The following is a 17,619-nucleotide window of genomic DNA, read 5'->3' as shown; positions in this document are numbered from 1 at the left end:
TTTCTTTATTATGCATACCAAATTTTGCTAGTGATAAATTTATTTTTGCTTTAAATACTTTTATCATTTATGAGTTTATAATAATTTGGTCATATATTTATGTTTTTCCATTAAACCTTGATGTAGATAGGTTTTGGATAAATCTTTTAAATAAACTTAAATTTTTTATTATTACAATATTAAAGAGAGAGGGATGAGATAATTTTAACTTGTGTCATATAAATATTAGACATAAAATCTAACCATTGCTTCAATCAATTCTTAAATTCTTTTAATATACTTCCAATAATTGGAACCACTCTAAACTTATGATCAAAATTTTCTAAAGTTTTAATTTTTTGGTATCACTTTAATTTTTCATTTGTAAAGTTAGTTATTAGATATTTGACTTGCATTATGCCTTTTGACTTCCTTTATGCTTCATTTTCTCAACTACTAAATATCTTCCTAGTTAAAATATAATTTAATTCTCATGTTTTTTAAATTGGTGGTATATTTGATAAATTAGAAAATTAAGTATTAAGAAATTTTAAAAATAAGTATCAAAATTAAATGTTGAATTTAAGTTATAAAATCGGCTTACTCCGTTACTTAAAATTGAATAAGGATTATAATTAGATTATTTAATAAATAAAAAAATTAAATTTATCACTGTTAAGTGATAAAAGGTCTCTATTTATATTTTTATACTTTATTTTGGGGAAAAAATCTATCTAGTAAATTTAATTGTGGGTTATTAAACATGTTTAAAAAATTAAGGATGTGTTCGATAAGTAGGTAAGAAATTATGTAGAAAATATAGTTAATTTTATTTTTATTAAAATTAAAATAAATTATCTTTTTTCCAGAAAAAGATATATTCAAATTACAATATGTATACTTTATTTAAAACTATTGAAAATAATATAAAATATTATATTAATAAGATTAAAGTTAAAAATTCTTTTAAAATTAATATTTACTTTTATCAAACAACCTAATTATATTGGGTACTTATATTTATTAATTTACTACATAATTTTTAATATAAATTCAACATTTATAAAATTTAGCAGTAAAAATTTAATATTTAAATTTTCAACACTTAAAATTTTAATTTATTAAGAAAATATTAATTTTCAATTTACTTTATCATTACCTTATTTTAAGAGTTTTCCAAGTAATTATTTTTAGAAGTTATAGTCAACGAAAAGAAATTAGTAGTTTTATAAAATAATTCTTTAAAATAAAGTTCTTTTTGAGGTCAATTGACCCACAATTATCTAAGATCTCAATAAATTAATCCTCAAGCGAAGACCAATTGTAGAAAAGATTATCAGGATTGCAAGGAATTTTTGGTGGAATCATAATCAAAGAAATTGAAGGATACATTTTGTAAACAAAGTGGGAAAGTAACATATCCAAATAACATATATATAAGAACTGCATTGCGTCAATATTTTGCATTATTATTTTTTATATATTAATACAAAAATAGGACTTTTATTCCCTGGAATTTTATAGCATTACAATACAGGAAGAACAGGTTAAAATATGAGCCTATAAATTACAACACCAAAGAAGCCTTTATTGGTTGCCCCACACACTAAACATAGAAACCAGTCGGTGAAATAAGTTTGCATCTTCAAGCTGATGATAAAAAATGCAATCAAGTACGCCTCCTTGCCGTCAAACATCAGCAGAATCGGAGCCATTAGAGCCACTAATTTTGACCACAATCGTCCCTTTATCGCACCCAAACACGACTCTGTTATAGAACCGGGGTCAGAGCCAGAAACAATTGCCTATAAATTCGACAAGTCTATGAGAGAAACCAATTTCATGAAACTTACTTGCTGGAGTCTTTCATGTACGCAACAGTCCAGACTCTTTCAAGACCATATGCCAATGTGTTGTCAAGCCTGTAAGTTCGGGTTCGAAATTCTCAGACGTTATATGATCTTAGAATGTAACAAAAGTTATTAACGGCAAAAGAAACTCACCTGTAACTTGTTTTGTCCCAGACACGAACAGTTCCATCTTCCGAACAAGTAATTATAATGGGAAGCTGTGGGTGGACACTTGCTGCAGTAACATTATGTGTATGGCCTTCTAGTTTTCGGACACAACATTTGGTTTCATAGTCCCATACCTATTGATCATCATATTCAATACCATAGTTGAGATCAGATTGCAATTTATAACTGAAAATGCATGTGTCCGTAACTAAGAACTTTTTGTTACAAACCTTAGCAGTGTAATCATCAGAACCACTGATCAGAAACGGTTTATCATCGGCCATGAAGTATTCAATGCAATTAATCCCTTTCGAATGAGCATCCAATGTAAAATCTAGAGATCCAGAATCCATATTCCAAATCTGAAAATAGGGGACATTTTCAGACAACATAAACAGAACATTTCGATTCAGAACTAATTGTTGTTACGTACCTTAATGGTGCCATCAAGTGATGCGCTTGCAAAAGTGTTGAGGTCATTCGGATCGAAAGCAGCTTGCATCACATAGTGTTGATGGCCCTCAAACACCTTACTGCAAATCCAGTCCTTCTCCCAGTCCCATAGCTTTATAAGCTTGTCATCCGATGACGATAACACGTACGGAAGGGTCGGATGAATAATCAGACTCCTAATGTAATCTGTATGTGCCTCGATGTCTTTGATCATTTCCATTGTATCATAGTCGTATACATGAATATGTCCATCATCAGCTCCAACAACAATCCAGTTTTCACGCACTAGGAACTTGGCTGATCTTACTGCAATTCCCACGTTTTTATTTACATGCACGTTAGAGACTATATATCCCTAACTAGAGAAAATTGCTAGAAATGTGAATATTTATTAGAGATATACCTGGTGATTCAGTGACCTTGAAGGACTTTTCTATTTTCTACAGATGGAAATTCGAGTTAGTATTAACAAAAATAAAAAATCCTTGTAATGTTAAAAAAGCTTAACAAGCTTGTGTTTTTCTTCCTCATCAACTATATGTACTGTCAGCTGGGAACAACAATAGAATTGCCTTACCTGTGAGTGGTAGTTCCAAATACAGACATTTCCGGAGTACAAAGCGGCTAAAATCCTGCACCAAAATTTGTCTAGCTTTAGTAACCTTGAAAATTGCAATTGGAAAGTAATAAGAAACTTCAATGAATACCATGGTTTGGATGGATGTAGATCCACACATTTCACCCTCTCTGAAGTTTGAACCATTTCTTTCTGCCCAAAACATAAATTTCCATCAAACTGATCAGTAAATCACCTTCATCTTATATATATCATTATATCTACATAATTAAGTGTATATCTATATTCCAAACAAGGAGAAACAGAAGATTATACTGGTCCTATACCTCAAATTTAAGTGAGTGGGCCTGCCTCATTCCAAATAGTCATGCAAAAAAGAGGCAAAAACACAAATTAAATTATCACTAAAAAGTTAAGACCAACATACATTTCAGTTAAATTTTGTTAAGAATTCATCCATATGATTAATGAATTCTTTTATGTTTAATCATACATAGACATATATTTATACGTCATAGTACTTGATAATTTGTTTATGTTGATTTAGGATAAAACAAAGTTAACAGACCCTAAAACTCAGTAGAAGAAATATAGGAAATACGAAACTAAAGTCTCACCATTTTGTTGAAGTTGTAAAAGAGAAATATGCTTAAAAACTGAAATACTTGCTTGTAATCAATGAATCGGATTGAGAGTATATGAATTGGAGAAGCCGATAACCGTATATATTGTATGGGGAAGCTTTGCCATTAAGGAAAATGACCATGCCTTTATAGAATATCTTACAGTCGCCAGAGACTTTTCAGTCTCCCTCTATGCAGTGTCATTCCATGCGATCTTGTCCGTTGGAATTAACGGTCAAGATTAAGTTTACAGGTGCATTGTTTTGACCATGTTATAAAACAAAAAAAAAAAAAATGGAGGAGCAAATCGGGTTCTTTCAGGGAAGCAGGCGTCGTGAAAATGACAGAGGAATAAATAGAGAAGGGGGTTCCTTGCTTCCTTAGTCACCACCGGCAGGCAGCAAGTAGTCCCATGTTTTTGGATCTCTTATATTTCGATTGTTCCAAGGCTCCCAAATGAGTTTTAAAATCTTGTATTATTTGCCATTAACCCAAAATAAAGAACATTTTGCCACGTGAATATTTTCAATTACCAAAATTACGAAAATATTGTTATATTTAAAATAAATTACATTATTTGAAAAATTTTATTTTTTAAAATCAATAAAAATTACATGTGATAGTAGTTGAATCCATACAAATTTTATTAATAAAACTTCAATTTTACCACTCAATAAAAACTTTATTTTAATTTATTTTGTACATCTTAATTTTATTATACATATTTTATTACATTTGTATACTTTATTACATTCATTTTGTGTCACAAGTTAACTCGACGTTAACTAAAGATTGATAAGATCATGATAAACAATCGTAGTGCATTAATATGGTATTTTCGTGTTTAAATTTTATTTTACTCATAATTTAATCTATTTTTTAATATTGTATATATTGCATGTATTATTATTAATTAGTTACAAACTATACGTGTAATGCCCTCAATCAAATCCGATTAACCAGGTCTTGGGTATTATCACACGAATATAGGCACAAGCAAAATCTACTCATACAATTTACCGATAATTACAACTTACTTAATTACAAAATTTCAAACTAAAATGCATCAGTAAATACAATGAGTAATTACAACTTCAACTCGGGGTAATTAAATTGCAACAATATCTTATTTTAAAACCGAATCTATTACAGATACCCCAAAACATGTTTAAATGTGTTGCTAGCTCGTTCTGTATGCATAATGACTCGATACACCACTTCTTGGCGTAGTCCTAGCATCATCCCTCCTAGTGCAGACTCGTATCAACTTACCTGTAACATATCGCAAACAAAAATAAGTTCGTAAGAACTTAGTGAGGAAAATGTCCTTTACCTACACAATGCTTGCACATTGTTACTAAAGATTTATTATGACATTCTTATTATTCTGGTTTTCAACTTATTTCTAGCAAATACTTCTATTAGAATTTCATTTATCATTCTCTATGAATATCACGCTCTACTCTAAACTCATTACTTACCCATCAACATCTTCAATATGCCACTTAGCTTTTTCAATCTAATCTTTCATAAATCTTTACCCATTTTCTTTACAGATGTCCAGTCGACCGAAACACTATTACTCTTGTATATGTAACGTTAAGCCATCATTTCACCACTTCATTGTTCACATTCGAATCATGGAATTGGATAATATTTTACCATAGCCCATGAAGACATTGTGCATTTTTTATCTTTCTAATCACACTTACAAGCCATACTGATCGCACCAAAATAGTTTAATACAAAATCTGCCACATGAATCATTTGTTTAAGGTAAACCATTGAGAGCCTCATTGTGATACGCCACAAGGGCACTGTTTTAGAATTATCCATATAAATTATTCCTTCAGAGTGCGCCGCAAGACCTTATCTCTCAAATTATTGCCACAAAGGCTATCATTGCAGGGTTCGCCATAGAGACTATCCCTTCATGATTCGCCATAAAGGCGTTCCTTTCATATTGCGCCACAAAGGCTTTCTTTTTATATTGTGCCATAAAGATGTTCATTTCATAATTCGCCACAAAGGCGTTCCTTTCCTAATGTGTTTATGATATGGATTTGCCTAAACCCACGTTATAAGAGGTTTGCCCATCATAGTCTTGGGAGACACAGAGAACCCCATTAGGTAATCATCGTCCTTTAGTTCCTTTCGAAAGGTGTCATTCTTCAAGTTTCATATCAGATACCGTGTTTTTAGTCTCGACAAACCCCTTTAGACTCCACCGCGATGAACAAATACAGACTCACTTAACAGACTTTTCATGTAGAGACACAATTCACATTCATCTTTAAAAACCACAACTTGTTATTCATAAAGCATACCCATAACATACATCTAAGACACATATACGACCAAACCTAAACTTCTCATATTCTATATGATAACATGTGATCTATCCTCAACAATCATTCATATAGTTGCATGACCATCATAATATACTTTTCTATCTTCGATTTCATCGTTCATCAGTTTCTATAGAGATATCTTATATGAACAATATTCATGCAAGAATCAGTTTAAAGACTCACCTGACAACTAGGGATAACAGTTTGAACTTCAGGTCCAACCTTTTTCAAGATACTACAACAACCACTGCTTATAAAATAGAGGAACACCGTTAAAGCTCATTCGAATAACCTTACCATCATCTCATGTAACAACCCGTTTTTAGTCAAATCGGATTAGTGGTTTCGGGACCACAAATCTGAGGTAAAAATATTTATTTTATTATTTTAATAAGGATTTTAGCAAGATAGATTAATTACGTGAAAGTTTCGTAAAGAAATTTTACTGTTTGAATGCTTAATTCGAGAAGAATGGCTGAATTACGTAAAATGTAAAATGCATGTTCTATTAGTTAAAAGTCTCAAATAGCTTTGGTTTCTAAATATAGTGGCCTTAAATGGTAATTAAACCATTTGAATGGTGAATAGACAATTTTGGACAACCATTAAGTGATTTTTATGTTAAATAATTAAGGTTAATTTTGGTATTTGATAAAAAATGTTAATATTAATAAAAAAAAAAAGAAATTTTGTTCATATTATCATCTTTCCAACAGAAAATAAAAGGATGAAGAAAGCCATTTTAGGGCTTGAGATATTCGGCCAACTCTTAGCTTGATTAAGGTATGATTTTAGCTCGATTTTTGATGATTTATATGTTTTTGTAATTGTTGCAACTAAATCTAGCTAGCCCGTATCGTACCTTTAATTTTGAAATTGTTAAATATTTTGAGAGTTTCTATTGTTGAATATATGAGTTCTTTAATGTTTAATGTTGAAATATGAAAGCTTGATGATAGTTTTACATGTTTTTTTAACTGATTTTTGGTGAAAATGCATAATAGGGATTAAATTGTGAAATGTGAAAATTGAGTGGTTGAAATGTGAAATAAATGAAATTTTCGGGCTGCTAGGGACCCATATATAATTCGGCCAAGCATGGGTTTTGTTGAATTATGTGAATTTTGTGTTTTGTGAAATAAGGACTAAATTGTTAAAAGTGTGAAAGTTTAAGGGCTAATGTGTAAATAGGCCTAAATGTATGTTTTGGACTAAATTGAATGAATAAATGATTGAATAAGTTAATTTTGAATATAATTAGATCAAGAAAAATGGAATACGAACTTGGATCGGGGAAAAGATAAAGTTATCGACTAATCGACTCGATCCGCTGTTTTAGCATTCGAGGTAAGTTCGTATGTATTAAGCATTGTAATAATTATGTTTTAGTGCCTTGATATTGCATAAATTCTATATACAGGACTACATATATGTTTGACGACAAATCGGTTATTTGTGGCACTTTGTGTGCGATACGACATAGCTTCGGCTATATATGGCACTTAGTGTGCGATTCGACATAGTTTCAAATATATATGGCACTTAGTGTCTGATTTGAGATAGCTTCGACTATGTATGACACTTAGTGTGCTAGATATTGAGCATGTCACTTAGTGTGTAAGACATTGAGTATTCAACGACACTCCGTGTATGTATGCACGTGTTATGGATTGGTACAAGTATGTACATGTATATTATGAGCTTAAAATCGAAGAAATTATAAAGTTTGTATATAAGCTTATAAATAAACAGTTGAAAGGTTTGTTAGAAATCTTAAAGTACATGATAATACATTTAGATTGATGAATGTTGTATTTGTGATTAGTTAAGTTTATATCATACTAGCTTACTAAGCTATGAAGCTTATTTTGTGTTATTTTTCTATGTTTTATAATGAATCAAGGCTATTCGAATCCGGAAGTCGTCGGGAACATCATCACACTGTCAAACATCTAAGTTGGTACTTTTGAATTATACACTTTTGGCATATGGCACGTATAGGCTAGATGTGGTATTTTGGTTGAGATTATAGCCATGAGATTCGGCTTGTAAATTGTATATGTTTTGGTTTGTATATATAGCCATGAGTGATGGTTTATTTTGGTATGTTTGGTATGAATGTGATTATGGTATTATAGTTGCCCAAATGGTTAATTGATTGTAAAGTATAAAATGTTTAAGAAATACTATGATGATGTATGATTTTATATGTTGTGCGGTTATTTATAAGGAAGTTATGTGACTATGAATTATGGTAATTGAACTATATAGATTGATATTGTTTTGGCATGTATTTGGCTTAGTAAATAGTAGTAATTTGAGATTTGGAATAGATGAAATTATAATGGAAGGAATTGTGCATTTGGTTGATGATTTTGGTTGCCTGATTGTATGATGAAATGGTACCACTTTATAAGGGTAGCAAATTGGCCTTCCAAATGGCCTATTTTTGTCCGCACGGACAGAGACACGGGCGTATGTGGCACACGGTCATGTTATATGGCCGTGTGTCCCCTTGTCATGAATTGAATTGAAGTCAGTATGCTCCATACGGTCTCACATACGGGCTTGTGACTAGCCGTGTGGTACAAGTTAGAATACTCCCTAATTGGCACACGGCCTAGCACACGGGTGTGTGACTTGGTCGTATTACATAAGTTAGTACTCTACAGTTTTGGCACGGCCTAGCACACAGCCTGGCACATGGGCATGTGTGGCCACTTTGAAGGGCACACGGGATAGACACACAGGCGTGTGATTGGCCGTGTAACCCAAGTTAGTATGTAAGCCCTGTTTCCACAAGGCCTGAGACACGGCCGTGTCTAGAGCCGTGTGAGGGGCACAACCTGTTCACACGGGCGTGTGACCCCTGTATGGTTGAAATTTTTCTTTGTTTCCAAAATTTTCATATGTTATTGGTTTAGTCCCGAACCACTTATAAAGCATATTTAAGGCCTCGTAGGCCCTTATAAGGGACAATGTGATTGTGTTGAATGATTTATGAGAATGAATGCTTTATGTTTGATAAATGTATGTTAAATGAAGTGTTAATTGGTAATACCTCGTAACCTTATTCCGGCTATGGATACGGGTTAGGGGAGTTACAATTTATTGGTATCAGAGCTACAATTTAGTCGATTCTAGGACTAACGTAGCGTATGTGAGTCTAGCTATACATGTCATATATATAAACTGAGATAGTGTGATGATTCTTGACATTTTAAACTGTATTTTCGTATAGTAATAGATCCCAATCGAGCTATAGCCGATTAGGTTGAGAGTAATGCACCTGCTCCAGCACAAGGGACAGTACCATCTGATTCTAGGCCTGTGATAGGTAGCCAGGGAGGGGAGGCTAAAGAAGCCTTATTCCAAATGATGAACGAATGGTTCACTTAATACATTCGTATGAACCCGGCTACTCAACAACCGCCACCCCTCCTAATCCTCAACCTGTACCTGTAGCTCCTCAAGGAGTTGAGCTTTTAAGATTGAATAAACCTTCTATTGACAAAATCTGTAAACACAGAGTGGAAGAGTTTAGAGTTAATGTTGATGATGACCCTAAGAGAGCTGAGTTTTGGCTTGAAAATATGATCCGAGTATTTGATGAATTTTCTTGCATGCCAGCTGAATGTTTAAAGTGTGCTATATCCCTTTTGAGAGATACCGCATATCATTGGTGGAATACATTGGTGTTTGTAGTACCGAGAGAACGAGTGACCTAAGAATTATTTCAGACGGAGTTCCGAAAGAAATATATAAGTCAGCGATTCCTTGATCAAAAGCATAAAGAGTTTTTGGAATTGAAACAAGGCCACATGACTGTAACCGAGTACGAGAGGGAATTTGTACGGTTGAGCAAGTACGCTCGTGAGTATGTGTCTACTAAAGAAATAATGTGCAAGGGTTTATTGATGGGCTGAAAGAAGATATTAAACTTCTGGTTGAGATTTTAGATGTAAAAGAATTTGTTATGTTAGTTGAACGGGCTTGCAAAGTTGAAGACTTTAGTCTAGAAAAGAAGAAAGCTGAATCAGAGGCTAGAGATATATGGAAAAGATCGATGAGTAAACCTTATCAGTCCTCGTTGAAGAGATCCAGAGACTATTTTAACAGATCGATAGCTTCAGTGGGATATTCTAATAAAAGCTCAAGCTACATCGGTATCAAGTATTGGTAATGTGAAAGATTTTAAACCTAAGTGTCAACAGTGTGGAAGACAGCATTTTTGAGATTGTTAGCTGAAAAATAATAATAGAGCTTGTTACAATTGTGGTTTGTGAGATCATTTTATTATATATTGTTCCGAGCTAAATGAAAAAGATAAATCTCAGTATACAAGATCGAGCAATACGACAATGAGAGAGAGACGACCAAGAAATACGGGAAATGTATCCAGTAGTAGAAGTGTGATGAGAGATTCTGCTGTGAGGTCTGAGGCACAAGCAGGTGCCCGAGCTTATGCTATTCATGCACGGGAGGATGAATCATCTCTAGATATTATCATCGGTACTTTCACTCTTTATGATACTAATGTGATTGCATCGATATATCTAGGATCAACTCATTCTTATATATGTATGAATTTAGTATCTAGTAAGACTTTACCTGTAGAGTCTACTGAATTTGTGATTAGAGTATCGAACCTCTTAGGTAAGTATGTTTTAGTTGACAAAGTATGCAAGAACTGTCCTTTAATGACTCGGGGTTACTATTTTCTGGCTAACTTGATACTATTGCCATTTGATGAGTTCAATATAATTCTGGGAATGGATTGGTTGACAATGTATGATGCTATAGTGAATTGTAGACGAAAGACAATTGAACTGAAATGTCAGAATAATGAGACTATTAGAATTGAATCTGATGATCTGAATAGTTTACCGGTTGTGATTTCGTCTATGTTAGCTCAGAGATTTGTGCAAAAGGTATGTGAAGCTTATCGTCCTTATGTACTTGATACGAAAGTAACAGAAACAAAGATTGAATTAGTACTAATTATGTGTGAATATCCAAATGTATTTCCCGAAGAGTTATCAGGTTTACCACCTATCAGAGAGGTTAAGTTTGGAATTGAATTAGTATCGGGAACAACACCGATATCGATAGCTCCGTACAGAATGGCTCCGACAGAATTAAAAGAATTGAAAGCTCAGTTACAAGAGTTGATAGATAAATGTTTTGTTAGACCGAGTTTCTCTCTAGAGGGTGCACCAGTGTTATTTGTGAAAAAGAAAGATGGTACAATGAGAATATGTATAGACTATCGATAGCTCAACAAAGTGATGATCAAGAATAAATACCCTTTTCCATTAATAGATGATTTGTTTCATTAGTTAAAAGGGGCAACAGTGTTTTCGAAAATTGATTTGAGATCGGGTTATTACCAATTGCAAGTTAAAGACTCAGATGTGCCAAAGATTGCATTTAGAACAAGGTATGGATACTACGAATTTCTTGTTATGCCTTTCGGACTAACAAATGCACCTGCTATTTTTATGGACTTGATGAACCAGATTTTCAGGTCGTACTTAGACTGATTTGTAGTTGTGTTTATTAATGATATTTTAATTTACTCTCGTGATGAATCTGAGCATGCCAAGCATTTGAGAATCGTGTTACAAACTTTGAGAGATAAACAGTTGTTTTCAAAGTTCAGCAAATGTGAGTTTTGGCTATGAGAGGTTGGTTTTCTAGGATATATAGTTTCAGCTGCGGGTATCCGAGTTGACCCGTGTAAAATTTAAGCTTCTGAGAAATGTATCTGAAGTCCATAGTTTTCTGGGACTAGCTAGCTATTATGGACGATTTGTGAAAGGCTTCTCGATAATTGCAACTCCGATAACATGATTGCTTCAAAAAGATGTTAAATTTGAGTGGTCAGAAAAGTGTTAGTAGAACTTCTAACAGTTGAAAGCATTATTGACAAAGGCACCAGTATTAGTTCAGCCTGAGTCGGGTAAAGGATTCGCAATTTTTAGTGATGAATCGTTAAATGGCCTGGGTTGTGTTTTGATGCAGGAAGGCAAAGTTGTAGCTTATGCCTCGAGACAGTTGAAGCAGCATGAAAAGAATTATCTAACGCATGATCTAGAGTTAGCCGCGATAGTGTTTGCATTGAAAATTTGGCGTCATTACTTGTTTGGTGAGAAATGTCATATTTATATCGACCAAAAAAGCTTGAAATATCTGATGACTCAGAAAAATTTGAATTTACGACAGCGGTGATGGTTAAAATTGCTAAAAGACTGTAAATTAGTGATTGATTATCATCTGGGGAAAGCAAATGTAGTTGCTGATGCTTTAAGTTGAAAGTTATGATTTGCTTTGCGTGCTTTGAACACACAATTAGCTTTGTCTGACCATGGTTTGATAGTAGTCGAGTTGAAAGTGAGACTGTTATTTCTACAGGAGATTTGTGAGGCTAAAAAATATGATAATAAATTGCAAGCAAAACGAGCTCAGTATGAGTCGACTTTTGATTCAGAGTTTCCAATAGGGCCTAATGACTATTTGATGTTTTGTGACATAATATGTGTACCAAGAAATTCTGAGCTCATTTGAAAGATTCTAAGTGAAGCACACAGTAGTTGTTTATCAGTACATCCGGGATGCATGAAAATGTATAACGATTTGAAACAGCTTTATTGGTGGCACAGTATGAAACGAGATATTTCAGAATTTGTTTCGAAATGTTTGATTTGTCATGAAGTCAAAGCTGAGCATCAAGTGTCGTCAGGTTTATTACAGCCTATTATGATTCCTGAGTGGAAGTGGGATAAAGTAACAATGGATTTCGTATTGGGTTTACCCTTATCTCTAAAAAAGAAAGATGTAATCTGGGTTGTTGTTGATAGATTGACAAAATCAGCTCATTTCATTCCGGTACGTATAGATTTCTCACTTGATAAATTAGCGAAGTTGTATATTTCTAAAATTGTGAGATTATATGGTGTTCCCTATCGATTGTTTCGGATAGAGATCCAAGATTTACTTCGCAATTTTGGAAGAAATTACAAGAAGCTTTAGGTTCAAAACTGTATTCTAGCACTGCATTTCACCCGTAAATGGATGGTCAATCCAAACGAGTTATTCAAATACTTGAGGATATGTTGCGTTGTTGCATTCTTGAGTTTGAAGGTAGTTGGGAGAAATATCTACCGTTGATTGCATTTGCTTACAATAATAGCTTCCAATCGAGTATAAAGATGGAACCATAAGAAGCTCTATACGGTCATAAATGTCGAACACTATTGTATTGGAATGAGCTCAGCGAAATTAAGATTCATGGGATTGATCTGATCAGAGAAACAAAAGAGAAAGTGAAAATAATTCGTGATAGTTTGAAAGCTGCGTCAGATCGACAGCAATCGTACGCGGATTTGAAATTGAAAGATATTGAGTTTCGTATAAGAGATAAAGTATTTTTAAAAGTTTCACCGTGGAAGAAAATACTCAGATTCAGCAGAAAAAGAAAATTTAGTCCGAGAGTCATTGAACCGTATGAGATTATCGAGCGAATTGGGCCAGTGGCATATCGACAGTTTTTACCATCTGAGTTAGAGAAAATGCATAATGTGTTTCATGTGTCGATGCTTTGATGATACCAATCTGAACCGTCACATGTCATTTCCCCGACCGAGGTTAAAATTTAATTTGATTTGTCATATGCTAAAGAACCGATTCGAATTTTAGCTCGTGAGATTAAAGAGCCGAGAAATAAGAGAATCGCATTAGTAAAAATATTATGGCATTGACATGGGGTTGAAGAAGCTACATGGAAACTCAAGGATGCTATGAGAAAACAATACTTGAACCTATTCACTGGTAAGATTTTCGGAGACGAAAATCCCTAAGGGGGGAGAGTTGTAACAGCCTGTTTTTAGTCAAATCGGAATAGTGGTTTTAGGACCACAAATCTGAGGTCAAAATATTTATTTTATTATTTTAATAATGTTTATAGCATGATAGATTAATTACGTGAAAGTTTCGTAAAGAAATTTTATTGTTTGAATGCTTAATTTGAGAAGAAGGACTAAATCGCGTAAAATGTAAAATGCATGTTCTATTAGTTAAAAGTCTCAAATAGCTTTGGTTTCTAAATATGGTGGCCTTAAATGGTAATTAAACTATTTTAATGGTGAGTGGACAAGTTTGGACAACCATTAAGTGATTTTTATGTTAAATAATTAATGTTAACTTTGGTATTTGATAAATAATGTTAATATTAATGAAACAAAAAGAAATTTTGTTCATATTATCATCTTTCCAGCCGAAAATAAAAGGATGAAGAAATCCATTTTAGGGCTTGAGATATTCGGGCAACTCTTAGCTTGACTAAAGTATGGTTTTAGCTCGATTTTTGATGATTTCTATGTTTTTGTAATCGTTGCAGCTCAATCTAGCTAGTCCGTACCTTTAATTTCGAAACTTTTAAAGATTTTGAGAGTTTCCATTGTTGAATCTTTGAGTTCTTAGATGTTTAATGTTGAAATATGAAAGCTTGATGATAGTTTTATATGTTTTGTTAAGTGATTTTTGATGAAAATGCATAATAGGGATTAAAATGTGAAATGTGCAAATTGAGTGGTTGAAATGTGAAATAAATGAAAATTTTGGGCTGCTAGGGACCCATTTATAATTCGGCCAAGCATGAGTTTTGTTGAATTATGTGAATTTTGTGTTTTGTGAAATGAGGACTAAATTGTTAAAAGTGTGAAAGTTTAGGGGCTAATGTGTAAATAGGCCTAAATATATGTTTTGGACTAAATTGAATGAATAAATGATTGAATAAGTTAATTTTGAATATAATTTGATCAAGAAAAGTGGGATACAGACTTGGATCAGGGAAAAGATAAAGTTATCGACTAATCGACTCGATTCGCTATTTTAGCATTCGAGGTAAGTTGGTATGTATTAAGCATTGTAATAATTATGCGTTAGTGCCTTGATATTGCATAAATTGTATATACGAGACTACATATATGTTCGACGACAAATCAGTTATTTGTGGCACTTAGTGTGCGATACGACATAGCTTCGGCTATATATGACACTTAGTGTGTGATTCGACATAGTTTCAGATATATATGGCACTTAGTGTGCGATACGACATAGCTTCGGCTATATATGACACTTAGTGTGTGATTCGACATAGTTTCAGATATATATGGCACTTAGTGTGCGATTTGAGATAGCTTCAACTATGTACGGCACTTAGTGTGCGAGATATCGAGTATGGCACTTAATGTGTTCCATGTATGTATGAACTTGTTATGGATTGGTACAGGTATGTACATGTATATTATGAGCTTAAAATCAAAGAAGTTACAAAGTTTGTATATAAGCTTATGAATAAGCAATTGAAAGGTTTGTTAGTAATCTTAAAGTACATGATAATATATTTAGATTGATGAATTTGTATTTGTGATTAGTTACGTTTATATCATACGAGCTTACTAAGCTATGAAGCTTACTTTGTGTTATTTTTCTATGGTTTATAGTGAATCAAGGCTAGCTCGGATCCGGAAGTTGTCGGGAATATCATCACACTGTCAAACATCTAAGTTGGTACTTTTGAATTATACACTTTTGGCATATGGCATGTATAGGCTAGATGTGGTATTTTGGTTGAGATTATAGCTATGAGATTTGGCTTGTAAATTGTATATGTTTTGTAACACTCCTAACCAACATCCGTCACCGGAACAGGGTTACAAGATGTTACCGAAGTTTACGAAATAATTACACAAAAATTTCATTATTTACTTATATTCACATCAAAGTTGTCCACTAAAGTCATAGTCACTAAATTATTTATATCTTAAGCTAAAAAATTCTAAATTAAGATCCGTAAAATGAATTTGAAACTAGACTCATATATCATTCTACCATAAAATTTTCAGAATTTATCGATTAGCCAAAAAGTACAGTTTATTCTTCAAAGTTACCCTTATTCTTCTATTTGACAATTTTGACCTTTCTTTATTAAAAATTAATTATCTCATAGTTTAGAATTTGGGTGATGTTCCCGTTTGTTTCTTTTGAAACTAGACTCATTAAGAATTTTAAATTATAACCTATAATTATTTTTGTACAATTTTTAATGATTTTCCAAAGTCAGAACAGGGGAGCTCAAAATCACTTTGACATTGTCTCACAAAAATTCAAATATCTCCTAATATGACATTCGTTTGCTTACACGTTTCTTCTATGTGAAACTAGATTCAATAGGATTTTCAATTTCATATCTTATTCAACCTCTAATTTGATTTCCATAATTTATGGTGAATTTTCAAATTCGAACTACTACTACTAACCAAAATCTGTTTTAGTACAAAATATTGTTAACTAGTTTATAACATCTTTACTTCATTTCATTTAAACTCTATACATGCCATATAAATCTTTAAACATAAAACAAAAGCCACCGGAATTGATCTGGATAGTGAGCTTTGTTGTGATGATCCGATCTACCAACTTCCCTTTAATCCAATCTACCTAAATATATCAAACACACATAAGTAAGCTTATCGAAGCTTAGTAAGTTCATAGGTTTAAAAGTAATGCTTACCAAACATAATATTTCCAAACAATAACAAAACATTTACTAAAATTCCCTGCCATTCATAACCACTGCTATAATACTTCATATAGTTGAGCTCAACATTAACAACTATACAATCTCTTTCATTTGGTTCACTCCTATTGTATTACTTATTATCAAATTAGGAAATGACTTACGAAATTAAGTACGTCGTTGCTCAGTGCCACGATTCACAACTCAGTATGATTTTCCTCATTGAAATACCATACCTACATTTTACAACTCGGTATTGGAAATGCCATACCTACGTTTCTTAACTCAGTATGGATTTGATAATACCATACCTACGTTTCTCAACTCAGTATAGATGATACCATACCTACGTTTCACACTTTTCCATGGATCAACCATGGTCTTATCCATCAATTCATTACATGTCACGATACGAACATACTCAATCCTGTGTTTTTCTTAATTTGAATTTCCACCTTTATTCTTTCATTTTAACATAATTTTCACAATCCCACAGTAAATTCATAAATAATAACACATTATATCATTTAATTGTTCACAAATAAACATGTACATTCAACCATATGAACTTACTCGGCTGATTTGTAGAAGATTTCGAAATCTAGGAACTATTCCGCAAATTTTTCTTTTCCTCGTTTGTCTTTGGATTCTTGATCTATAATATAAAATATTTTCACTCATTAGTATTTATTTCATTTATATTTCATTTCACAATTTATGCTCTTCAACTTTTTAAATTCACTTTAACCCTAAAATTTATAATTTTTACAATTTAGTCCTTGCTCAATTCACCCATCAATTGAACTAATTTTTCTCAATTAACACTTTATTTTATCATTATAAACTATTTCACAACCTTTTATATTCTTAATTTCAACACCAACCTCTAATTCACAACTTTTTCACAATTAGGTCCTAAATACCATTTTCTATTAAAATTACTTAATAAAACCACTTTAATATGAAATTAGAACTTAAATTTCATAATAATTCATCATAAAATTCTCTTACTCAGCCAGGGTAGCTTCCAATTTCA

The 17,619-nt window shown here is 32.6% G+C and overlaps 1 protein-coding gene across 2 annotated transcripts; it reads right to left on the bottom strand.

The window, feature by feature from the left end:
* Nucleotides 1-1,397: 1,397 nt before the first annotated feature.
* Nucleotides 1,398-4,091, bottom strand: LOC108488343 (coatomer subunit beta'-2-like). 2 transcript variants are annotated; one of them, XM_017792630.2, is made up of 10 exons: nt 3,645-4,091; nt 3,354-3,374; nt 3,158-3,219; nt 3,028-3,082; nt 2,854-2,890; nt 2,431-2,756; nt 2,228-2,359; nt 1,983-2,131; nt 1,833-1,901; nt 1,398-1,747 (listed from the first exon to the last, which is right to left on the bottom strand). In XM_017792630.2, exons 1-10 carry the CDS (start codon nt 3,645-3,647, stop codon nt 1,669-1,671), a joined length of 933 nt encoding a protein of 310 aa, XP_017648119.1. In that variant the 5' UTR covers nt 3,648-4,091; the 3' UTR covers nt 1,398-1,668. The 2 variants fall into 2 exon arrangements, with proteins under 2 accessions (XP_017648119.1, XP_052875577.1); XM_053019617.1 differs by lacking the exon at nt 3,354-3,374.
* Nucleotides 4,092-17,619: the final 13,528 nt, after the last annotated feature.

The sequence above is a fragment of the Gossypium arboreum genome, chromosome 10 (assembly GCF_025698485.1).
Source record: "Gossypium arboreum isolate Shixiya-1 chromosome 10, ASM2569848v2, whole genome shotgun sequence".
Lineage (NCBI taxonomy): Eukaryota > Viridiplantae > Streptophyta > Magnoliopsida > Malvales > Malvaceae > Gossypium > Gossypium arboreum.
This window is presented reverse-complemented; position numbering and strand designations above follow the sequence as displayed.

Excerpts from the sequence above, each read along its gene's own strand:
- LOC108488343 (XM_017792630.2), bottom strand. Across the intron at positions 2,132-2,227 it reads CTGATGATTACACTGCTAAG|GTATGGGACTATGAAACCAA; the intron begins GTTTGTAACAAA and ends GATGATCAATAG. Across the intron at positions 1,748-1,832 it reads TACATGAAAGACTCCAGCAA|AGTCGTGTTTGGGTGCGATA; the intron begins GTAAGTTTCATG and ends GTTCTATAACAG.